At 43.1% G+C, this 25,902-nt stretch overlaps 1 protein-coding gene across 1 annotated transcript in view; it reads left to right on the top strand.

The window, feature by feature from the left end:
- The window catches only part of YME1L1 (YME1 like 1 ATPase), a 48,040-nt gene extending 27,459 nt beyond the window's left edge, over nucleotides 1-20,581 (top strand). The window contains exons 7-19 of the mRNA XM_068235689.1: nucleotides 34-117; nucleotides 2,149-2,231; nucleotides 2,912-3,002; nucleotides 3,519-3,671; nucleotides 4,033-4,165; nucleotides 5,188-5,250; nucleotides 9,397-9,509; nucleotides 10,780-10,935; nucleotides 12,686-12,837; nucleotides 15,349-15,475; nucleotides 15,552-15,625; nucleotides 16,697-16,783; nucleotides 17,808-20,581. Of these exons, the coding sequence (XP_068091790.1) occupies nucleotides 34-117; nucleotides 2,149-2,231; nucleotides 2,912-3,002; nucleotides 3,519-3,671; nucleotides 4,033-4,165; nucleotides 5,188-5,250; nucleotides 9,397-9,509; nucleotides 10,780-10,935; nucleotides 12,686-12,837; nucleotides 15,349-15,475; nucleotides 15,552-15,625; nucleotides 16,697-16,783; nucleotides 17,808-17,951 (1,460 nt within the window). The 3' untranslated portion in view covers nucleotides 17,952-20,581. The remainder of the gene's footprint in view (nucleotides 1-33; nucleotides 118-2,148; nucleotides 2,232-2,911; nucleotides 3,003-3,518; nucleotides 3,672-4,032; nucleotides 4,166-5,187; nucleotides 5,251-9,396; nucleotides 9,510-10,779; nucleotides 10,936-12,685; nucleotides 12,838-15,348; nucleotides 15,476-15,551; nucleotides 15,626-16,696; nucleotides 16,784-17,807) is intronic.
- The last annotated feature ends 5,321 nt before the right edge of the window (nucleotides 20,582-25,902 follow it).

Consider the following 25,902-nt stretch of genomic DNA (forward strand, 5'->3'; position numbering starts at 1 on the left):
ACCCTACCAAATCATTATTTGTTCTGTTCTCAGAATCCCTGAAAAGGACCCGGTACATACTGCTGGCTGTGTTGTTACTCGGAATCTACGGTTTGTCCAAGACACCATTTTTGTCAGGTAAACCTTTTTCACTTACAGGTTTGGGTTTGGAGGGACTCAAACTTCAACTTTAAAGCGGACCCAAACCAAACATTTTTTTTTTCATTAAAAATATTTAGTTGCACCACTCTGACACATACAAAGATAAATAAACACTCCTTCAAGCCTATGAGCATTTCAGTGCATGCTTTTCACCCTTCTCTTTTCATAACTAGGGTTATACAGGTGGCAGCCATTAGCATTTCCTCCTTTGCCGGACACCATGTACTCCACCAGTGTGCCGGATTTTGTCCCGGCAATAAGAAAAGGGAGGGGTTCTTCCAATAAATCTAAAATATTTTAGATTTGTCATCATGCAGCTGCAAAAAGGCTGCTATTTATTATCATTTAGAAAATAGATTTTATTTCTGAAATCTTGTATTTTTAATTTGGGTCCACTTTAAGTGTATCTGTAGTAAGGGGGGAAAAAAGTGCACCAAGGGGTACATGCATAGAGGAAAGCTTCCATCCCCCTCCTCCAGCGCTAGTACCCCCGAAGCACAACGATGGAGCTCGTTTGCACTGCACAGATGGGTCACCCCTGCGCAGTAGCAAAGATCCGAACAAATAGGATCCAGAGTTTTCCCTCTATGGAGGTAAGTATCTATCTTTCTTCATAATCTGAGTACCGTATTCTCTCTGACCCTACTATACACCGTACTTCTGCATAGCTTGCAGTGTTGATGGCAAAATAGCCTGAAACAGCTGCATACAAGTTGAAATGGACAGTTGAACGTTCTATGTGGGCTGAGAATCCGTTGTCCTGGATGTAACTAAAGGCTGGTACACACAATACAATTTTCCCTTCAGATCAACAGGAAATTTCTCGTTGTTCAATAATTTCCAACATGTCTGATCTGCTCAGAATCGACTTGATTTACAGAACAGTACTGCACAAAATTGATCTCATTAGGAAGCAGATCGTACATGTTAGAAGTTTTCAAATGACAGGACATTTTTCCGTCGATCTGATAGAAAAATTGTATCGTGTGTACCAGGCAAGATGCGAGTCTGCCTCTACATAAAGCCTTTAGTTAATTATCATGTAACCCCAACAGCACATTTTAATATGACAGTTTTAAGTCAACTTATCAGTACTGAGCCCTTGTAGAAGATGAGCCATTTTATCCATCCTAATGTGGAATACAGCACCCTGCATGTTGAGGGAAGCCTAGCAAATAAGCTTAATTATTATAGAGGCCCTTTTGGTGATTTTAACCACTTCCCTACTACAGGTTATTTGTAGGGATTTTAGCTACGACTGTGTAGCTATGCGTAATTTGAATTGGATAACACTGCCCACAGCAGAGAAGGGGTCAACTTGCCTATAACCAATGCGTTAAACTTGCATACCACGTATCTCTACTTCAAACCTGGAAGGAGGAAGTAGTGGCGTTATGTGGACTGCAAGAGCTATACAAAAGATTCCCCCCCCCCACCCCACCCCACCCCCCCCCCCCCCCCACCGATTTTACTATCCAGTAAAAAAAAAAAAAAAACACAATTGCTAGCATTAATTAAAAATCACTTCAAAAGTGCTAAAATAGCTCTGAAAAAATGCCACAAAAATCTCTAGCAGAAACATTTGTGACTTCCAGTGGTTCCAGCACTAAATCTGGAATGGTTTAAAGTGGAACTAAACTCAGATTAGCCACAGCATGACTTTTAGGGAGACAAATGTGTAAATGTGTAAAATAAGTGGTTTACCATTTTTGGTTTCACCTTGTAGGGAGCACTGAAAGGGTTAAGCCTCAGTGTTTACTGTATGGGGAGAGCTGGCTTGGCATTACTCCTGCAGTCTGTTGGTAAGAACTAGATAGATATATTTTGGCTAAGCATCAGTAAAACACAGAACAATGTGGATTTCTTCAACTATATGTGGAGTAAAGACTTTTCATTGTGTGCTGTGCAAGAGTTCAGTTCCACTTTAATAAATACAGTATTTGCTGAGATTTTCATGTATTTAAAAAAAAAATGAGCTTCTAAAAATGTTAAACATTTTTATTTCAGTCCGATTCCGGGCAACTTCTGGCCTTGATGCAGCCGTAGATCCAATTCAGATGAAAAATGTCACGTTTGACCATGTGAAAGGGGTAAGTGTGATACATGTAACATTTATGGCCTTAAAAGGAACCTAAGGTGTTAGACCTATGGAAACTGCCATATTTCCTTTTAAACAATACCAGTTGCCTAGCAGTCCTGCTGATCTTTCTGGTCAGTTGGATCTAAATCGCACATCTGAAACAAGCATGCAGCCAATCTAGTCAGATTTGTCGTAGACCACTGATCTACATGCTTGTTCAGGTACTACGGCTAAGAGTATCAGACAGGCTCAGCGAGGCAGCCAGGCAATGTGCATTATTTAAAAAGAAATAAACATGTCACTCTCTATAATCCCTCTCACCTCAGGTTCCCTTTAACTAAAATGGTGTTTAGAACATCAATGAGGTGCAGTAAAGATTTACAGCAGAACCTTGGTTTGTGAGCATAATTAATTATGGAAACCTGCTTGTAATCCAAAGCTCTTATAGCAAAGCAAATTTCCCCATAACGGATGGAACGGGTAATGGAAACCCAGTTGCTTCGTTCCACAACCCAAAAATAGTAAAATAGCATAAAATAAAAATGTTAAAGACTTTCTTTACAACTAACAGACTCCTTTCCATCTGGCTCGCCCCATCCTTTTTATTTTTTTAAGTGTTGCTTTAACAAGGAACGTATCCAATGACTTACTGAGTGAGTATGAGTTATGAGGTTTTTTTTTTCTACCTAGGTTGAAGAAGCAAAGAATGAGCTGCAGGAAGTTGTAGAGTTCCTGAAGAACCCACAGAAGTTCACGGTTTTGGGAGGAAAGCTCCCTAAAGGTAAGCTCATTGGCTGCAGCTGTAAGGGCAGCTATTTGTTGGCCAAATGCTCAGGCTTAGCGGCGTAGCTAAGTTGCTTTGGGCCCCAGTGCAAGATTTACATTCGGATGTGTAATCTGCGTGCACAAGTTCTGACGTCCATCTTGGAGAGAGAGAGAGACAGCTAGCGCTAGTGGAAACCCACCCTAACATTACATTACTGCACTATTCTCCAAAGACCTATTAAAAGTATCTCCTGAACAACTTCTGTTAACTACAAGATTTCTCTGCAAGCTTTCGAAACTTTACGTTTCTTTTTCAGGCATGATACAGAACTGGATCTGAACCATAGTTCTGATCCAGTTCTGAAACATTCTTGAAGAAGAAACGCAGTTTCAAAAGCTTGCAGAGAAATCTTGTACTGTTAGTCATTAAAGGTATCTCCTAAACAACTTTTGTTATATCTTCAGATTCTCTTCATGACTAATACTGGATGACACGCAACTGCACTTTTCTTGTAATTCCTTCTGTTTTCAGGGATTCTATTAGTTGGGCCTCCTGGCACTGGGAAGACCCTGCTCGCCCGAGCTGTGGCAGGAGAAGCAGACGTTCCTTTCTATTATGCATCCGGCTCAGAGTTTGATGAGATGTTTGTGGGCGTTGGAGCAAGTCGCATCAGGAACTTGTTCAGTAAGTCAGTTGTGGGTATCATTGTCGCTAAGCTACAGATTGTGCTACTTGCCCTAAAAATTAAAAACAAATGCACAGCTGACGCAGCATTTTATTCATTCATTTTTTTTATTTTTTATTTTTGTACCTGTGTACATGAATAAACAGTCCCTACAATTGGGTACAATCCAGCAGCATCAAAGGGAAAAGAATAATCAGCTCAGTTGTGATGACAGGACGCACATATATGTTTTGTGCTTGTGTATCAAGATGTTGCTTGCCTATCAAGTCAAAATTTCATAACACTTTTTCTTGCTTGTCTTGCAAAGCGCTCTTAAACCAAGTTGCATTCAATCCAAGGTTTTACTGTATGTTTTTGTAGGAGAAGCAAAGGGCAATGCACCCTGCGTTATATTTATTGATGAGCTGGACTCGGTTGGTGGTAAAAGAATTGAGTCTCCCATGCACCCGTACTCTAGACAGACCATTAACCAACTCCTGGCAGAAATGGATGGGTAAGTGTTTTTGTAAAGACTCAGACCTGTGTGCATATAGTATGAGTATGAATGGTAAATAAAGTATTTCACATGAGTGTGAGTTTGGGGGCCAAGGCCGGATTTATACTTGGACATTGGCTTCCCCTTTCGTGTTTTGCTACTCCTTTGCAGCCTTTTCTTTCATAAATGGCAACCCCTATTTCTAGTAAGCGAGAAGAAAAGCAGGTCTGGCACCAGTCTAACTTTTTTGGCCTCTGATGAAGCAGGGAGACCCACAATACAGCTGTCAGGCTGTCCTTCACTGAAGCATTTAACTGGTGCCAGACCTGCTTTTCTTCTCGCTTACTGGATGAATCTTTTAATTAGTGGTGAGCACAGTCGAGTGAGCCTTCAGAATCCAATTGCTCCTTATCCAGCGTGCAACAAGTGCCAGTCACTCTTTTCTGCTACCTGTAGCAACTCCCGTTTCATGTTCAGGTGCCCCTTGAGCTTCAGCGGCCCATGGCTCTTGCCTTGGTGGCCTTTCCAGAAATCCGGGGGGGAAGGTGGGAGAGGAGGCAGGGGTTTGTTTGCAGAGTGGATATCTGTCCATAGCAAATTTTATGGTTTTGGTGACCTTTGTACCTATACTGATAATAGCCAGAGGCATGCATTGAACAAAGCCATCCCGAAGACCCCGCATCACTCCACTTCCAGCTCCCGGCCCCGTTTCCCCTCTCGCCCTGGCTAAAAAATTCCAAGCTATTTGCTGCAGTAACTAGTTTGGTGGTTTTTCTCCAGGGATAGAGGGGATGTGGGACCAGGTTCCAGAGGTGGAGTGATGCGGGGTCTTCGGGGCGGCTTTGTGGGACAAGACACCGCAGGTAAATATAACTTTTGCTTACTGCAAGGTTGCAGCATCTTGTATATTAGGATGGAGAGTCACTTAAAGCTGTGCTTTATTACTGCTACTAGTAATTGCTGATGTCTCTCATGTCAGTTTTCATTCTGATTCTTTCTTTTTTTTTTTTTTTTTTTTCTCTCTCTTCGTTTCCCTATAGATTTAAACCAAATGAAGGTGTTATAATCATCGGAGCAACAAACTTTCCTGAAGCTTTGGATAAGTACGTACACCGCATAGACTGTGATCTACTGACTTCATGCTCTAATACTTTGAATAAGACTATCTACTTTCAAAGTAAAAAACTTAGACATAATGTGTTACCAGAACTCTTGTATTTGTGCATTGATGAATATTCCTGACATCCTGAAACTTGCATCAAATTGGAGACCTTTGCAATTCATTATTTGTGACCGAAACCCAAGCAGCTCGGGGTGGTGCAAAACCGCTAGGAAAGAATAGGGGATTGAAGAAACTGAAAAGCCCTCCTACTAAAAAAAACAATGCTTAGTGTAATTTGCCTTCTTAAAGATGGATTGTCAGCCACAAAATCAAATTCCATTCACCTACTGCTCTGTGTTTATTGTGCAGCCTGGAACCTCACCCTGAATTGCAAGCACTTCAATGGGTGACCCGCTGAGAGCGGAGCTGCGGCTAGGGGTTGGAGGAAGGTCTCCGCTGGGAGACTGAAATTATACAGAGCCACATGCTAGGGATTTCAGGGATTGCAGAAGCAGGGATTCAAATCCCGTACTACAGAAAAAAAGATTGTATAAAGCAGGGGTGTCAAACTCAAATAGACAAAGGGCCGAAATGAAAAACTTAGACCAGGTCGAGGGCCAACTGTCATATTTACACCCCCCCCATTTGGAATGATCGCACAGCACCTGACAATTTGTACCGCATGCTATAGCTGCGGTAGAACAAAAAAAAGCACCCTCAGTATAGGTAGGTAGCCAGGTATAGCTGACCCTGTAGGAAGCCATGTATAGGTGCCCCCAGTATAGGTAGCCAAAAATAGGTGTCTTCAGTATACATAGCCAGGCACTGGTGCCTCCAGTATAGGTCCGGTATAGGTGGCCCCAGTATAGGTTATTCAGGTAGGTGCCCCAGTATAGGTAGACAGGTATAGGTGCACCCAGTACAGATTAGCTAGGTAGGTGCTCCCAATATAGGTAGACAGGCATATGTGCACCCAGTATAGGTTAGCTAGGTAAGGGACCCCAGTATAGGTTAGCTAGGTAGGTGCCTCCAGTATAGGTTACAGTAGACAGTGGGATGTGGGGGGATGGGTGGAAAAACAAGGGGTGGGGGAGAGCGCACTCAGGTCGAATATTCTCACCTGGATCTGTGGCTGACTGTCCCATACGGGGTGGCCAGCAGAAAGGCTTTGTCCCACTTGGACCGGGGACCAAGTCTTGGCAGAAGTCCTCCTCCACAATGAGCCTGATGAAAGAGGGTTGAGCCCTCTGAAACGCGTTGCTTAGCTACAATAAAAGTTTTTTTTTTACTTTGATTCACACGGCAGCCACCGTCTATTTCCTACTTGCATACACTTGCACTGGCAAGTCGCTTAAACTCAAATTTCTTAACACACCCACGACTTCCTGACAGTGCAGCCGCTTATAGTGGCATCACAGCACTCAGGCTAGGTGGAAAATATACCAAAACAGCAGCCTGCTACTACAACTCTGAAGGAGGCTATCCTCTTCACACCTTGTGGAGGGGGACTTCTGCCAAGACTTGGTCCCCGGTCCAAGTGGGACAAAGCTTTTCTGCTGGCCACCCCGTATGGGACAGTCAACCACAGATCCAGGTGAGAATATTCCATGGTGGCTGGCCATTTTTATTGAATGACAACCTGAGTGCGCTCTCCCCACCCCTTGTTTTTCCACCCATCCCCCCACATCCCACTGTCTACTGCAGATTATATACCACCTAGAGTGCCACCCAAGAGAGCAGCACCCTTCGATGACAACTACACAGACTTGCACAGTATTGTCAAGATCGCTCCCTCTGTCCAACACAGGGGTTTAGGCTCCTTTCCTCTTCACTCCAGTATAGGTTAGTCAGGTATAGGTGCACCCAGTATAGGTTAGCTAGTTAGATGCCCATGTATAGGTTAGCCAGGTAGGTGGCCCTGTATAGGTAGACCGGCATTGGTGCACCCAGTATAGGTTAGTCAGGCATAGGTGCACCCAGTATAGATTACCTAGGTAGGTTTCTGCAGTATAAATTACCTAGGTAGGTGCCTGCAGTATAAATTACCTAGGTAGGTGCCTGCAGTATAAATTACCTAGGTAGGTGCCTGCAGTATAGATTAGCTAGGTAGGTTTCCCCAGTATAGATTAGCTAAATAGGTGCCTCCAGTATAGATTAGCTAAATAGGTTTCCCCAGTATAGATTCACTTGGTAGGTTTCCCCAGTATAGATCCGCTTGGTAGGTTTCCCCAATATAGATTAGCTAGGTAGGTTTCTCCAATATAGATTAGCTAGGTAGGTTTCTCCACTATAGATTAGATGGGTAATTTTCCCCTGTATAGTTTAGATAGGTAGCTGTGCCCTGTATAGATTAGATAGGTAGCTGTCCCCTGTATAGATTAGATAGGTAGCTGTCCCCTGTATAGATTAGATGGGTAGCTGTCCCCTGTATAGATTAGATAGGCAGCTGTCCCCCAATATAGATTAGATAGGTAGCTGTCCCGCAGTATAGATTAGATAAGTAGCTGTCCCGCAGTATAGATTAGATGGGCAGCTGTCCCCTGTATAGATTAGATAGGCAGCTGTTCCCAGTATAGATTAGATAGGTAGCTATCCCCCAGTATAGATTAGATAGGTAGCTGTCCCCCAGTATAGATTACATAGGCAGCTGTCTCCCAGTATAGATGATGGGTAGCTGTTCCCAGTATAGATTAGATAGGTAGCTATCCCCCAGTATAGATTAGATAGGTAGCTGTCCCCTGTAGGTAGCCAGCCTGCCGCCCTTTTGTCCCTGGCCGCCACTCCATTACCTCCCGGAGTCGACGGCCCGTCCTGCACAGAAGTCCGCTCCCCTGATGCTCTTCGCATGCCCGACGCCATGGCATGCAGCGGTGATGTGAACACAGCAGAGCGGCTCCAACCTAGTAGGCGCGTATATAGGAAGTACTTCCTGTATACGTGAGGACGTTCTTCTGTGCAGGATGGGCCGCCGACTCCGGGAGGTAATGGAGTGGCGGCCAGCGAGTAAAAGACCCCCCCCCCCCCCCCCCCATTCGTTAGGTGGAGCAAGGGAGTGATAGAGCGTAATGACGCTCTATCACTCGTCCAAGGAGAGAGGGCAGCGCAATCTTACAGTGGGAGCAGGGGCGCCTCTAGGCATAGACAGTACAGGCCATTGCCTGGAGTGCCATTGCTCCTGGGGGCGCCATGTTGCTGGATTAAGACCTGCCCCAATTAAGCCCCACCCAAGATTAAGCCACACCCCTGTTATATTACTTGCTTCTGCTGCGTCTACTTAGAGTAAGTTGCAGGCAGCTGACACCTCTGTGCCTTGTGCTTCCTTCTTTCCTCCTTCTGTGTCATCTCTGCCTCCTTATGTCCCCTTTGCCTTTATTTGTCCCCTTGTGCTACCTCTGCCCCACTGTTCCTCCTCCTGTGCCTCCTTCTGTATCCCTTTTGTGCCTCTTCAGTCCCCCTGCGCCTTCCTCTGTCCCCCTGCGCCGCATTCTGTCCCCGTGTGCCTCCTTCTGAGCCATTGTAGAAGGTGCCAGCCCGACCAGGCGACCATGAGTGCTGTGCAAGGGGGTACTGCGATCACCCCCCCCCCCCACCAGATGTTGTGTCCCCAGGTAGGGTACAGGCTCAGTCCACTGGCCCACAGCCCATAAGCTCACTTCTGCAGCCTTACATTACGTGGATTTTCTGATGAAATGCTGCCGCATTATGATTATTTTCATGAAAGGGCGCCATGGGGGGGGGGGGGGGGGGTGGCGCCACAGATTTTCTCGCCTGGAGTGACAAAATGGCTAGGGGCGCCCCTGAGTGGGGGGGGGGGGGGGCGGAGCCGGGAGCATGGCCGCGGGCCAAAATCAATGTTAACTAAAAAAAAAAGCAGTTGCGGGCCAACTTTTCTGGCGCTGCGGGCCAGAGTTTGACACAAGTGGTATAAAGGATAGAACATCTTTGATCACGTGACTAGATCAATAATCCTACGTGTGTGTGTGTGTGTGTGTGTGTGTGTGTGTGTACTCACTCACTCTTGCAGCAGATGATAGGTGTTTTGAGCAGTATAAAGAAGGTTTTTCTTACCTGCTGCACTTGAAGCTGAGTTTATAATAGTCATGCCTTGATGAATTAGCAGTGCTTTATATTCATGGTTTTCCTGCAGTGCCTTGGTGAGACCTGGACGATTTGACATGCAGGTAACGGTGCCCAGGCCGGATGTGAAGGGACGGACGGAGATTCTGAAATTGTATCTAAGCAAAATCAAATATGATGAGTGTAAGTGCTCTTTGTGTTTGGGGTTGTAGTTTGTTTTTGTTTTTTGTTGTTTTGTTTTGTTTTTTTCCCCACTTATTAAAAATGTCAAGAATTGCATGAATGGCAAATAATTACAATAAACAGTAATTGCAGAAGTGATAACCTTTTAAAATATAAGATTATGTTGTATTTATTAGATTTTCATACCAGATCATTTCACGGTCATACATCTCAGGGTCATTTGAAGTCTTATTGGTGAGCTCCTACCATCACAAACTAGGACATAATGTACATATTGCTCGGATTAGGTTAAAGCACACTTGAAGTGAGAGGGACATGGAAGATGACTTTTCCTTTTAAACAATGCAGATTGCCTGGCTATCCTCCTGAGCCTCTGTATTACTCTTAGCCATAGCCCCGGAGCAAGCATGCAGATCAGGTGTTCTGACTGAAACCTGATTGAATTAGCTGCATGCTTGTTTCAGGATTGGGATTCAGACACTACTGATGCTAAATGGATCAGCAGAACTGCTATGCAACTAGTATTGTTTGAAAGGTAATCAATATGGCAGCCTCCATATCCCTCTCAGGTCAGGTGTTCTTTAAAACTTTTCACAGGCGAATGCCAACTTCTTCAGGATTAAGCAAGCATAGGAAACCATATATAGTGCATGCCTTGCTGAAAAGAGAATTTCCCAAGTAGCTGGGCGCATGTGCTTCTGGGCATTGTATTTCACGGGTGGTTGGAATTGGCAGCACCCTACCACTATCTCCCTCATCTCATTTCAAATCTCTCTGGGTACCATAAGCATTTTATGGACTTCCTTTTGAAAGTACAGGTGTCTAAGGAAGTCCCGAGCTCCGGATCTGCATACTTGTTCCAGGTGTATATTGTGTATTCTAACCAGAGGATTAACATTCTAACCAGACTAGATTCTTTTGTAGGAGATGTGTGAAAGACTTCTCATGTACCTTCATCCCCCCCCCCCCCCCCCCCCCCAATCCCAGTGCAGGATAGAATGTTCAAAGAGCCTCTAGAAACATCCTGTAGCTCCTAACGGGCTTCTGTTGGCTTCCGTCCACGGCTCCCGGCATGTCACCTGATCACATCGGTCACATGACACGCTGGCCATCAACAACCCCCCCCAGAGTCCCCATTATCCTCTCTGGCAATGCTGTTTGGTTGAGACTTACAGTTGCCTGAGTTCTAGATAACGGGGGCTTTGCTGTACTTTTATTACAATGGCTGCATTGTCATCAAGCTACCATAAATTGTGATTTGTATTTACAGCAGTGGAAGCTGAAATAATAGCCCGTGGCACCGTGGGCTTCTCGGGGGCTGAGCTGGAGAATCTGGTTAATCAGGCTGCCCTGAAAGCTGCCGTGGATGGAAAGGACATGGTTACTATGAAAGAACTGGAGTTTGCCAAGGACAAGATACTCATGGGTGAGACTTTACTGTGCTCCACTAAGTAAAGCAAATGGTACCTGTATACTGGAATATCCTGGGTATCTTATGTATATTAAAAATGCACCATTCATTGCAGCCAGCAAAGAATAACAAACAATTTAGTTGACTTGCTTAGTTTTTGTGTGCTTATAAAATACAGACTTTGGACCCTGACACAAGGGAGAGCATTTTGCGGGTCATTTTTTTGTTTTTTAAAAAACAATTCCGTTGACCTACATTTAAAATCGCGGCAAAATAGCAGTGATCAGGATTGATTTTTTTTTTTTTTTTTTTTTTTTTTTTTTTTGAAAAATCACGGCAATTTTACTGCAAGTCAATGTAAGCCTTTTTTAAATCTCAAACGACCTGCAGAACGCTCTCTGGTGTGTCAAGGCTTTTTCACAGAGGGACTGTAAATCCTGGTACACCCATCTAATTTTAACACCTCCCTGTAGTAGGAGGGTCAACAGATATTGAATACTATGAGCAGATTGTGTAGGTAACCTGTCATACTACTTGAAGGTGGTAAAATTGGTTAGTGGATAGCCAATCAAAATTGGATGTGTACCGGTCTCCAAGAAACGGGCAATATCAAAATGTGCCGCCAGTTGATGAGGGGTCTTGGGGTGAGTGCACACATCCAATTATTGACTGGCCAATTTTACGACTTCTGTGTAGTATGAGAGCTTACCCACCCAATCTGTTCGTAGTGTTCAAGATCGGCTAGCCCTCATACTACATGGAGGTGGTAAAATTGGACAATCTGAATTGGATGTGTGTATGCAGTCTAAAGGTGGCCACAGACCATATAATTTTTTAAATATCTGTTCAATGTAAGAATTGCAATCAATTTTTCTGATTTGATTGTAACATTTCAAAAAATATGACCAATGTACCACAAACCTATGTTCAATTTTTCCCCACTTATGATAAAAATGGAAACTCTGAGAAAATTGCTTGGGCGTGTATCTTAATAAAGTGACAATCTAACGCCATAGAATCTTTAGCGAAATTGAAGAAAAATATCTGGCATTCTGAATAGATAAAAATTGGGGGGAAAAAATGGGAAATCCGATCGGATTTTTCAGTCGAATGAAAAAAAAAAAAAGCTTTCGATTTTTTTTCGGAAGATCGATCGTTTTTATCAAATTGCCATAAAATCGGATCATTATATTGTATCGTGTGTGGCCACCTTAAGTGCTGGTGTTGAAAATAAGACTCAATAGCTTATTCTCCATGCAGCTAGCTGATTGTGCAGCTAGATGCCTACTGTCAGTGTTTGGAAATTCTTGGCTGATTTTCTAACGAGAGAGAGAGAGAGAGAGAGAGAGAGCGCGGCATTGTACATCTCCTCTGCCTCCCATCTCTGGAATTCAGCAGATTTTAACTTCAGTCCATTATCTGCAGTACACAGTTTGATTTTATTTTAACGTAAAATTAGCAGGAGACCAGTGTTTGAATCTCGTCTCTCCCTGCTCAGTAATCCAGCACCTATTCAGTAAGAAGACCTTGAGCAAGACTCCCCAATACTGCTACTCCCTACTGAACATGCCCCTAGTGGCTGCAGATCTGGCGCTTTAAGTCCGCCAGGAGAAAAGAGCGATATAAATGTTATTTGTCTTGTCGATTTAGTTTCCGGGCCACTCTGTAAACCTTCGGAAATAAAGCAGTTTTGGAAAGCCTGTACGTTCTGAATCTCTGTACCGCAGAATGCTCACAATGTATATTTTTACCTCATATATTCCAGGACCCGAGAGACGAAGTGTGGAAATAGACAGCAAGAATAAGACAATCACCGCTTACCATGAATCTGGACATGCCATTATTGCCTATTACACCAAAGACGCAATGCCCATCAACAAAGCGACCATCATGCCCCGCGGCCCAACGCTTGGCCATGTGAGTCTGTACACCATACATGGCATTGCTATGGAGCAGTCTGGGAGGTGGGCGATCACATGAGGTGGCCGGTGGCCTGTACATCAAATAATCAGGGGGGACGACGACTCCTAGTCACGCGTTTGGCTGTGTTAAAAATGCCCCTACTTCACCCTTTATTTTCTTGAGAACATTGGAGGTCACATGACTACCGCTAAGTACTTGGTGATGCATGATACACGCCCTGCTGCCTGTCACAAGCGCGAATGTGCAGCAGATGTCGGCTGGCCCATCCCCATGTGCCTCATACTCTAACCCTGCTGTGTGTGTCCACTCTGGCTTAAAGGACAACAGAGGTGACATGATGATAGACGTGTATGTACAGTGCCAAACGCACAAATTGCCAGGCTGTGTTCCTTTTTTTCTTTCTCTGCCTGAAAGTTAAAAGGAACCTGTACTGAGTAAAATTAAACACATGAGGTAACTTCAAATGAACATTACATAGTTACCTTGCCATCAGTTCCTCTCAGAAGCTCACCATTTTCTTCTGACAATAATCCCTTCCAGTTCTGACAACATTTTGTCAGAACTAAAATATATCAGTTATAGCTGAGTGGACAACTGATGTGCCCAGTAATGTCCATGTTTCCCTATGGCTCAAGTGGACGATGTTACAGTTTAAAAGTGTACTGTCCAGAAAGCTGTTATGGGTAATAGCGATTTTCAATATGGAGGACAGAGAATTCCCTTTATCACAGTGGACAAACCGGACGCGGGAGAGGAGAAAGAGCTTGAGGAGTAGACTACACAGGAGGTACCAAGTATGACTTGTGCATGCTTATTTTGACTTAATTTTCAGTTCAGGTTTTCTTTAAAGGGGAACTGAAGAGAGAGGTATATGGAGGCTGTCATGTTTATTTCCTTTTAATCAATACCAGTTGCCTGGCAGCCCTGCTGGTCTATATCTCTGCAGTAGTATCGGATTAAAACCAGAAACAAGCATGCAGCTAGTCTTGTCAGATCAGACTTATTAGTCTGAACCACTGAAACACCTGATCTGCTGAATGCTTGTTCAGGGGCTATGGCTAATGGTATTAGAGGCAGAGGATCAGCAGGGCTGCCAGGCAACTGGTATTGTCTAAAAGGAAATAAACATGACAGCCTCCATATACCTCTCTCTTCAGTTCCCCTTTAAACATCAGTTATGGAAGTGGCAGTTTCTGTCCGGGTCAGACTGGGTCAGATTGTAACATGACCCTGACTGATAAGTAATTACAGCCATAAAACACTTTTTTTGTGTCAGTAAATGGCTTCTGAGAGCAGGAAAGAGATAAATGGGGTCAAGAATTCATAGATTTGCGCTCTGGCATACTTCAATGAAGATATCATTGAGCAGAGACAATGAAACAGTAAAAACTTAAAATTTTTTTATTATAAATAAATAAATATTATTTTTATATATAAGATAAAACTGTGGGATATCTAAAAAATTCATTTTTAGGAGGATATGTACTATTGTTTTTCTTATCGGTTTATTTTCACCTCATATGTCCTTTTACCACTATAGCGAAATGTATGCAGCATATGCTAATGGGATACCCATAGTAGCATGTTTCAAATAGTAACAGCAACATATATTAGGTGGTCTATCTGGTTACAAATGCTGGATAGGATCATTTATAGCAACTTATAGATCCTGGCTGTCATTTACACAAAGTGACATCCTTTTCTGTTCAGCTCAGCTGGAACAGCTAATTTTCTCCTCTGTGTGAGATCAAAGCCTGTTCTACAAGGCTGGCTTGTTGGCAGCAAGTACGGGTATATTGGGTAAATAAACAAGCAGCTTCCTGTTTACCTATTTATCCATACTACTTGCTGCTGACAAGCCTACCTACAATCCAGGCTTGTTTCTTGCACACACAGAGGAGAGAAATGGCTTACAGCTGAACAGAGAAGGCTGTCGCTTTCTGGTGATGCCCGGATCTGAAAGAGGCGCTATATGTTGTCATATCCAGCTAACCTTTGGAACCAGATAAAGTACTTAATTGCTCTTACTATTAGAAACCTGCTATTAGGGTTATCCCAGTAGCCTAAATTTGGCTGTATTGCCCCTTAAATTGAAGCCTGTGTCGCCTGCATCTAGTGCTATATGGGCAACACTCTTATACAGCAGCTGATGCAGGCGACACAGACTTCAATAAAGCCAGGGAGGGGGCACGTAGTAAACATTGAGTAAGAGACCGCAGGGACAGGCCGGCTAGCATGTGCCTGTATACTTGTACTTTGTGGCAAGAAGCCAGGCCATTCTGTTTTGTGTGTGAAGTTGTGGTGTAAACAGTAACGGTGTTCAGCTTGTATTTTAGGTTAGATGCAAATTCAGTAATCTAAGCACTCTGCACTGTTGACCGGAGTATAATGGAGTATAAGTTATTTTAAACACCCATAAATTGAAGTACACACAATACTGCAGACAGTGTCAGGTATGTCTCTCTAAGGGGTATGTGCGTTCTTCATTGCTGTTTTGTCTTGTAGGTGTCTCTTCTCCCAGAGAATGATCGCTGGAGTGAGACGAGGTCCCAGCTCCTGGCACAGATGGATGTCAGCATGGGTGGAAGGGTAGCAGAGGAAATTATTTTTGGTCCAGAGTACATCACCACAGGTATCCCTGAACACAGAGCAATTGATGTTACAACTCTAAGCTACAGAGATCTGACTTGTGTTCTCCTTACATTCAGGTGCTTCCAGTGATTTTGACAGTGCCACAAAAATTGCAAAACTCATGGTGACCAGATTTGGAATGAGTGAAAAGGTAAATTTTTTTTTTTTTTTTTTTTCCCCGTAAAACTTTACCAGTTAGGTTTCTTGAGTCTGGTGGTGATTTTCTGTGAAATGCAACTATTATGTAAATGTTTCATAGAGCGCCTATTTTTCTTTTACCTCACCGGAAGGTAATTTCTAACCATGGTAGCCTAAGAACGATCATTTCAGTGCAGTAATGGGTAGGGTATGGCTTGGGTCGGCCAGGATATCTCCCATGAGTGAGGCACTACATCATTGCAGGAGCTAGCCTGGGAGATGTAGCACAAGCCACACTCATCTGTCCACCTATTCCTGGCAGTGAATGGGAACTCAAGGCTACAGATCCTTTCTCCCACTGTGCCGAAGAGATTCTGGTAATGTGCTGCAGGAGCTTGTGGGAGTGAGTGGGGTAGGACTGCCAATGACCATCCAGTACAAATCCATGGAGTTTTGTTTGGCCAGTATAAGGTGGCAGCATTGAAACCACAGCAATGGTGGCTCGTACAGGGAGAAGACAAATGTACTCAGAAGGTGTGGTCATTTGAACCCATAGTTGTATCCATAGGTAAACCTAGGGGGTTTGGGAGGGAATGAGTATACTAGCGAGGGGATGATAGCAATAAATGAAAGCAGCAGGGTAGTGTAGTGGATAGCACACTAGCCTTGCAGCGCTGGGTCCCTGGTTTGTGTCCTAGCCAGGGCACTATCTGCAAGGAGTTTGTATGTTCTCCCCGTGCCGGTGTGGGTGTCCCGGATACTGCAGTTTCCTCCCACACTCCAAAAACCTACAGATACATTAATTGGCACCTCCTAAATTGGCCCTAGACTACAATAAACATATGACTATAGTAGTAGATTAGATTGTGAGCTCCTCTGAGGGACAGTTAGTGACAAGACCATATAATCTGTACAGTGCTGCAGAATATGTCGGCAGTATATAAATACTAAATTATTATTATAATAATAATAGAAGTTTGTGGTTTTTTTTTTTTTTTTTTTTTTTTTTTTTATCATTTAGAAAAAGAAAAATGCAGTAATTATCATACTAAAATGTCTGGGTTTTTTTTTTGTGAATCTCAAGCTTGGAGTGATGACTTATTCTGATACTGGAAAGCTGAGCCCAGAAACACAAGCTGCTATTGAACAAGAAGTCAGAACGCTGCTCAGAGTAAGTTACCAGTGAATTGTCCCCTATATTAAATTGGCACACACATACTAATCTTTGTCTAAGCCTGAGTAATCAGTCAGCAGAGCTTTTCCTCCTCAGTAGTCAGTCAGTTCATTAGAAACTAATTGATAAAAAAGAAAATGTTGACATTTTGAGGGAGAATATGTAGAAATCTGCTTGTCGTCTAGGTCGTCGCTGGGTCCTACAAGACAATGACCAAAAGCATATATATCGAAATTAGTCCCAACAGTTCCCCAAGGATACCAAAACAAGATCCTGGAGTGGCCCGCAAAGAGCCCAGACCTCGATCCTATTGAGAATCTGTGGCGGGTGCTCAAAGTGAATATCCATGCTTGGAAACCATGCAATTTAGACTAGCTAGAACAGTTTGCAATAGAAGAAAAGGCCAAAAATCCCTCAGGAAACCTGTGCCAACCTAGTAAAGAACAACTCTTAGATTTAGTTGTGGCTCAGAAAGGGTACAGTATTGACCATCAATGGTCAGGGGGCTAATAATTTTGGATGTCTAATTTTTGCCCTCTTTTTTTCAACTCGGTGTATCAATAATCTATCCTAATTAACTAAAGTACCAGCAGTCTTTGGTCCCTTAAGGACCATAGACTTCTTGTTAAAAAAGTGGGCTTACAGACGTCATGCCACATGGACTGTTCGCTTAAGCCAACCCCCTTTTCCGCCGCTATGACAGCAGAGCTCCGTGAGCCAGCCAGGAGCCACTTTCATTGGCTCCTGACCCTGTGATCGCTGTGAACCAATGGCTGCAGCGGCAGGCCAGAAGCACGATCGACGGGAGCCTGCGGCGCGGTAATTGAAATCTACGTCCTGGCAGGGATAACCGTTCTCAAACAAGGCGTAAATTTCAATTTGGAAACAAACACTTGTAGTTGTCATTTTCATGGAGAAATCAAGTGTTGTCTAGTTTTATAAGGGGGGCTGATCATTTTGGCCACAACTGCAACTTTTTTAGCAATTTGGGTACTGAGCAGTATTTTGTTCCTTCTCTTAGGATTCCTACGAACGGGCTAAACATCTCCTAAAAACCTACGCCAAGGAGCACAAGAATCTGGCTGAAGCTTTATTATTGTACGAGACCTTGGATGCCAAAGAGATTCAGTTGGTGGTAGAAGGCAAGAAGCTGGCAGCAAGATGATAGTCTGAGAATTTGGAATGAACTGTGGACTTGTTTTACTATCATTGCAGCATAGCCCATTCTTTATATTTACTTTCACACTTTTATTTAAGGTATGCCTATCGATTCCAGAATTGCAATATCCAGATTTCCTCCTTTGCACACGTGGCTGCACCGGTGCTTCATAACCGCGGTATGCTGTGAAAAGAAGTCAGTGCAGATGTGGGAAGGATCTCAGGGCAGAATCTGATTGGTGACAGGCCGAACTATCCCACAATGCATCCCTCCAGTGCTAGGTGTCTGAAAGGCTTTGTCTGTATGCTGTACATTTAGATTCAGTATGTGGCCTTTTGATGCTCCAGTCAGCTACTGCCGGTATGTGTAGTGTGTTGTGCTGTGTTTATCAGCTGTGCCGTTTTTAAAGCTCTTGTACTTGAATGCCTGACAGCGTTTTTGTTTTTAAAAAAAAAAACCTCTGCAACCAGGATAACCACACAGTCAAGTCCTGCTGCTAGTCTATGGCTCACAGATCATTGTACTTCCTGTAAGCAATGTTAATGTCACTGACCCCCATAGTTATACTCCATTACTAATTCCTTAGCAGAGATTACTAAGAGAGAGTTAGAACGCCTCTGTGTACAGTCAGGATGGGGACATTCATAGTTTTATTATGCAAGGAGAGGTTCTGCGTCAGTTGTGCCTTAATGCTAAAGTTAGTGATCCTTGTAACTTATCCCAGCAGTTACCTAATGCAAGACTACCCACTATATGGCCTCAATTCACTAAGCTTTATCAAACACTTTATCAAACATTTGATAATTTACCTCATGACTAAAATCTAATTTTGAATTCACTAAGGTGTTATAGATTTGTTGAACGTTTTATTGATAAAACATTCGATCTATCTATAACACCTTAGTGAATTAGAAATTAGATTTTACTTATGATGTAAATTATCAAACGTTCGATAAAACTTAGTGAATTGGGGCCTATGTGTCCAACAATAACAAAGAAATGGTGGTCTTGTCTCCCGCCCCTTTCCTGGCATCTACTTCCTCTTCTTCAGTAGTGGCTAAATCACATAAATTAGAACCATAGAAGCAATATTTTAACTTTTCAACAAGATATTGGTATCCTTTACTCAAAACAGTGTTTAGTCAATACGGACGTTCCCTGCTGAGTTATGCATAATAAATTTTTTTTTTTTTTTTTTTTTTTTTTTTTTTACTTGGCCCACTAAATTTTCTACTACAGAGAGGTGTGGTTAGACTTCATTAAAGCTCTATCAATGAAATAAAAGCAAACCAGCGGTGTTATAAGGATTAGCTAAGTTGTGCACCCTGCAACTGTTAGGCCCCATTCCCACTGTGGTGGAAAACTGACCCTTTTTTGTACATTTTGCCGCGTCAGAAAACTTGACTGTTGACAGATTCTATCATTTTTATAGGACCTGTTCACACTTGTAAGAAAGCAATGGCTTTGTTGCAAGACGCGGAAGGCAAAATTGGAACCTGCACGATAATTACCACTTGTTTTTCCCATAGAAGCCTATGGTCAAAACACATCTGCTCCGGACCACAGCAGCCCATCCAAGCGTACACTGCACTGTCCGCTTCCGCTGGCTTTTGGCGCTAGTGGGAACCGGGCCTTAATGGGCGATTGTCTTTAAAGGAGAACTGTAGTGAGAGGTATATGGAGGCTGCCATATTTATTTTACTTTTAAGCAATACCAGTTGCCTGGATATTCAGCTAATCCTCTGCCTCTAATACTTTCAGCCATAGGCCCTGAACAAGCATGCAGCAGATCAGGTGTTTCTGACAAATTTAGACAGATATGACAAGATTAGCTGCATGCTTGTTTCTGGTGTGATTCAGACACTTCTTTAGGCAAATAGACCATCAGGGCTGCCAGGCAACTGGTATTGCTTAAAAGGAAATAAATATGGCAGCCTCCATATCCCTCTCACTACAGTTCTCCTTTAAGTAGTGATGTGTGCAACTTCTTCCCTCTAATAGGCTCCCATGACTCTAACAAGGGAGATGGATGGCTGGTATTTGAAAGAGGCTGTACACACGCCTGCTAATGAACAATAGCTCCACTGGTCGGTAAGTTCTTCCCATGGCAGTGCTGAACTGGTCAGCACCAGTCATGCTGTACCATCCACCCCTTCCCTTAAACTTCAGCTGTGGGTATCTGGCTCAGCTTTAGGGAAAAGTTCCTACCATGGGCAATTTGCTCCCATGTTCATGTATCACAACCTTCATTATCCCTGGCAGCACAGCAACCAATCCTTCTCTGTATGGGTTATTTTACCCAAACATTATCTCCACAAAGAACTTGGTGGTTTTCTTGGATCAACTGTATCTTCCTTTCATGAGAGTTCTTTGTCGTGGAAGAAGTGGAACCCTGCTAGCACTGCTTGTATTTTGTAAGAATCTGGGGCTATGAGATGTTGCAGAGGTGTGGTCCGATCACCTTCATACTCCAATCCTCAGCACATTCTGCAGGTCTCTTGTCTGTTTTTAAATTTGAATCAATCAGGCTAATGTAAGATCATGTCTCACAAGCAGGGAGCAGACTGTTCATAATGCTGATCATTGCTGTAGACTTGTCAAATCCCTTGACCAATAAATAAAAGGTTTTTATTTTTTTTAGTGGTTACTTTTTGCAGCGCAGCTGAATATTATGCCTTTATCCTCCTAAGTAAGCTTTTATCAAAAGCAGTCCAAGAAAAATCTACAACTCGACAATATTATTTTATATATTTACTAAATCTCACACAAAACGGTCACTGACATTCAACTAAGTCCATCTGCAGAGAATCTATCTTGGTTTTGGATTGTGTGGGCAAAAGTTAGAACTACTTTTGGATTTCTTGTTTTGTGCGTGTGGTATGTGCCTTTTTTTTTTTTCCTAGTCTCGGGGGTCATTTTCCCTCAGTAAAAACTCCATGAACTAATATGAGCCTTGCTGCTTCCGGGGAAAGAAAATGAGGGGTATCAGTCAAACGTTGACCGCTTTTTAACCCTTTCTCACCCTCCAAAAGAAACCATCTTCTGCTTTAACACGGACTGATCAAAACATCAGTTTTGAATCGGGATGATACAATTTGTTGGCCAACTTTATAAGACAGGTAACAAGGATAGATTTCTCAATTGGTAACATGGGGGTTGAGGCAGAAAAAGTAACATTGCTTTGTGGTGTGCGATGTTACCAGCCTGCACTGGGCCTAGTAATGCATTAATGCTACTATAGCAATACATGTTAATTGTGTACGCGCAGTATGGGAGTAGCATTTTCTACACTACAGCCGTATTGCACATACACTGTTTACATGCGTTGCTATGGTAAACGATGGTTTTTAGGTGCAGTACATGCCGGTAACATTGCTGTGCAGTGTACACTGTTATTGGCCTTTTCTGCATCAATCTCAAGGAGAGATGTACAAGCCAAATAGTCTGGCCCTTTTCCACACTAAGAATGTTCTTTTCATGGAGTTTGGTATTAAGAATAACCTGTAAAGAAAGGAAAGAAACTAGCATGCTGTTATGAATGAATTTCTCTGAGTCTGATCTTCTGGTTACTGCATGTACAAAGTCACTCGCTTGGGAAAAAATGTCTAGATCTGCTAATTCTCCTGATCAATTCACTTCTCCCAGATGAGATATTTACAAAGCATCATTGTCAGATGATCTGCATCAAAGCCAGGAATGGCAGTCCATCTCATAGATCTCAAAAGTGGTTTACTTTGAGAATGCCATGAAGTTTCGGTGGATTGGGAAGTGAATAATAGATTTATACCGGTTATAACATTTTGTACACCTACTAGATGGGTCTCCATTAAGGCAGTCAGTTGGAGGTTGCTTTTGCCGAGAATCTTGGCTCCTTGGCCTGCTGGTGAGTGATCTGCCTGGTGGACTCCTTCAGCCCAGCTCTGGCTGAAGGCATTGTTCTATCCCTCTCTCAGCTCGCTGTGTCGTGTGCGGCTCCGACCAGCCTTGAACCCAAACTGTGGCTGAAGAGGATGAGTCCCAATACCTGCCTGTTGATCGGCTTGAACGTTAGTACAAGACTTTAGTCTGCTCTGATAGGGTTTTCAGAATTGTACTGATTTTAGACTCCTCAAATGCTTGATTCACAGACCCAGAGACAATAAAAGGAGTGGGACATTAATAGGGGAGATTATAGTTGACACAGCTGAACAGGCCAAACAAGCTTCCACTGCTGAACCCCAACAGCTAAAACTCAACACAGTCATTGCTAAACTAACATGGCTTTTTAGAGGTCTTTCAAAAGATGATTTGGGGGTGGGGGGAAGGCGCTACAATAACTTGATATAACTAGAGTGATTCGTTTTTATTCTTGGAGTTCCTCTTCAAGGGCTTTATAGAGTTCACAGGGAGAGCATTTCAACCCAAACGCTTTTTTTTTTTTTTTTTTTTTTCTTCTTTCTCCCCCCCCCCCCCCCCTTCATATGGGTGTCGTCCTGGCCTTTTAAAGAGAACCTGAAATTAGGTGTATGCTGGCTGCTGGATATCCTTTTTTTAAGCAATACTAGTTTCCTGGTGGTCCTGCTGATTTCTTTGGCTGTAGTAGTGTCTGAATCCCACACCTGAAACAAGCATGTGGCTAATCTAGTGATACAGCAGTCAAGGTTCCTGATCTGCATGCTTATTCAGGATCTATGGCTAAAAGTATTGCAGGATCATCAGGACAGCCAGGAAATTTGCATTGTTTAAAAGGAAATAAATGTTGGCCTCCATATTCCTGTCACTTCAGGTGTGCTTTAAGATGATTTTTTTTTTAGTCCAAACAGTTCTTGCATGCTCATAAAAAACGTACATATAACTGGCCATAGATGTGATTTCATCCACAAATGGTAGGTCAGCTGGCTGTGTCCTACTCAGTGCTGTCCAACTCCAATCCTCAAGGGCTGAGGTCCTCACACTTTTTTGGCACAGCTCAAATTAATTGATGAACTGAATTAGGAAAGGTGTGGTCCAAAGAGTAGAAGACATTTCTCAGTCTATCCTAAACACTGACATGGATATGGCCCTTGAGGACTGGAGTTGGACAGCTCTGGTATGACAGTCATGCCTGTGTACACATGGCAAATGACAAGACGAGGGACTGGCAGATTAACTCACGCGACTGTTGGGCTGATATCCTGCAGTTGGCCATGTGTGTACAATGTTGTTTGAGCTATGTACTTGTTTTGAATGCGGCCATAGCGTGTAGTCCGTCGTTTTGCTTGTGCCTGTATGTAAATGAATTTGTTCAGTTAACTGGTGCGTGCAAAATACAAGTCGTATAAACGGTTTGTTGTGGTCTTGGTTGTGCACCTTGTTGGATGTGTGTACGTGCCATTATAAATTGGCCCACACCTGCCAAGTCATCTCCTGATATCTTAAAGCCTCTTCGGGGGAACAGTATAGTAAACCAGCAAACACTGACAGGCTTCACTACATCTGTTCTGTTGGTAGATTTTGCCATTCTCAGGTTTTTGAGAAGTCTGTAAATTAGTGGCTGTGTGATTGCAGTTGCAGCACCCACACCCGGGGCAACCTGATTTTATAGAAACTAGGAACCTTAGCCCGTTTAATAACGGGCTAGGGCCATCACCGCCGCCACATAGCGGCACGCATGCGAGTGCCCACCGCTGCCCGGCCCCCTGCCTGTCCTGCTCCCGTCCAACGGCTGTCCCTGCGGCACATGCACAGTAGCACGCAGGGACACACACACGGACATGGGACACAGACGCGGGTTTTATTAGGTAGGATAAAGCACTTTTGTCCAAAATGGCCTCAATTCACTAAGCTTTATCCAACGTTTGATAATTTACCTCATGAGTAAAATCTAATTTTGAATTTACTAAGGTGTTGTAGATATATTGAACGTTTTATCGATAAAACATTCAATAAATCTATAACACCTTAGTGAAGTCAAAATTAGATTTTACTCATGAGGTAAATTATCAAACGTTTGATAAAGTGTTTGATAAAGCTTAGTGAATTGAGGCTATGTATGTTTGTCTGCATTACAACGTGTATCTTTTGCCACAGTAGCTCAATGATTGCACACACTTTTGTGTAAACCATCCCATTGACTTACATTGGGTGTTAAGTTGTAATGCGGATTTGCACGCAGGAAGGTAATCTGCACGATTTACAGGAAAGTGGACACAGATGCCCCCCATTCTGGCCTTCCCAGTCTGTACCTTCAGTTGTATAGTTGGGATTTCTCTTTTGGAACTCTATGGGATTTCATACATCAGAGATGCAAACTAATTGCCTACCCCTTTTAGAAGTTCCCCTAACCTGTATTGCAAAGCATAGTGGGCACAAATTGGGTAGGTTTCATGAGGTGTTTGGTTTTGAATACCTTTTATTGAAGAGACCTGGAACTGAATCTTGGATTAAGAAACAAATACTTGCTTGTGAGGGAAGCCTCTGGATTCTGAGGACGTTGAGGGAAGCCTCATTTGAATCCAGGGGCTTCCCTCTCCTTTGATTTTTGTACCCAAGCTCTGGCTTAGGTACACTTTTTAAATATTCATCCCTACCTGTGTACATGCTTCCTTGGATGTTGAGTAGGGGACTCTGTAAGCACTGTGCCTACACTAGACAAGGATTACAGCTCCTTTCACATTGCACTGCAATGATATTCCTATGGCCGCATTGATCGCGGAGAGTTGTGTTCCATTGGGATAATGCACAGCATGCAGTGCGTTTACAGGGCAACGTGCACTTTGAGAGTGAAGAATACTCTAATTGTACTTTATGCCTTACTGTATAGGCGCACCACAGCAGTACTGCACAATGTGTCTCTTCAGTTGCATAACATACAGCACTTATCTAAGGATTGGTACCAGGTTTGCCATGTCTGTCAGGAGATAGTGGCCATTTAAAGTGTTGGCTTACCTTGTAGCGAAGTGTCCTTAAAATTAGGCCCAGGCTACATTGACCTGTACTTGTATGTTGATTTTAACCTTATTTTTTTAGGATATGGGGTGTCTGTACAGTAAAGACTGTTACTAAGGGGGACTGAGTAAATGCTGATTGTAAACTAGCTGCAGTGTGTGCTGATCCAAGGTAAATATCTTAACTTTTTTATTTGTGAATGCTTCAGGGGTACTTTAAGTCTCGGGTGAAAAGAAGACTGGTACTTCCTGACCTAAATGCCAATTTGTATATATTGGTGCACGCCATGTGGCTTTTGATTAGCAGCGATTGAAATGTGATTGAGGTAAATCAGAATTCTCACTGTACAAACCGCTTAATGTGATTGGGATCGCCTCCTGACTCTGATCCCATTTTTCTGATAGTTGCCCCTTTTTAAATTTGTCAAAATGACATTGCTTGACATCAGAGGAAAGAGGAGGTATTCATTAATGTGATCAAACCTTCTTTCATACTGTATGCAACCATATACAAAGGATCGCTTGGAAAAATTCATAAACTTACAATAGCTACCTCCAGTCCCCTCTGTTTGTATGACATGTTAGAAATTGCAAAATACTGCTTTTGTAGAGACAACTATGCCACCATGACAGTGGCCATGTTTTCTGCTTGCTCTCCTCATGCACTGAGGGCGGAGTTCACAGCCCTATTTGACCTTGCCCATTGGGGTGTGGGTGTGGCCTGGACAGTCAAATGTCAGTCATTCCTGTCAGTCCAGTAAAGAGGATGCTGAAGCCAGCAGTCATTTGACAGTGGGTTTTTTTAAATGTTAAAGTGAACTGTCGGGCATAAAATAAAAAATCAATTATTTTTATCTGGTAAACCAGTAATAGGGGTGCAAACCAGGCAATCCAAAAGTTAAAATCACAATTTTATTGTTGATAAATGATCATTCCCCAGTTTACCTGACTCTTATTTGGCACACAAAAAAAAGGAAGTTGCAGGGTATGCTGGGTTGTCCTTTTTTGCTTCTCTACTCCCCCCTTGGACTTAACTAATGCAGCCTGATTGG

Source organism: Hyperolius riggenbachi, chromosome 5, assembly GCF_040937935.1.
Source record: "Hyperolius riggenbachi isolate aHypRig1 chromosome 5, aHypRig1.pri, whole genome shotgun sequence".
Lineage (NCBI taxonomy): Eukaryota > Metazoa > Chordata > Amphibia > Anura > Hyperoliidae > Hyperolius > Hyperolius riggenbachi.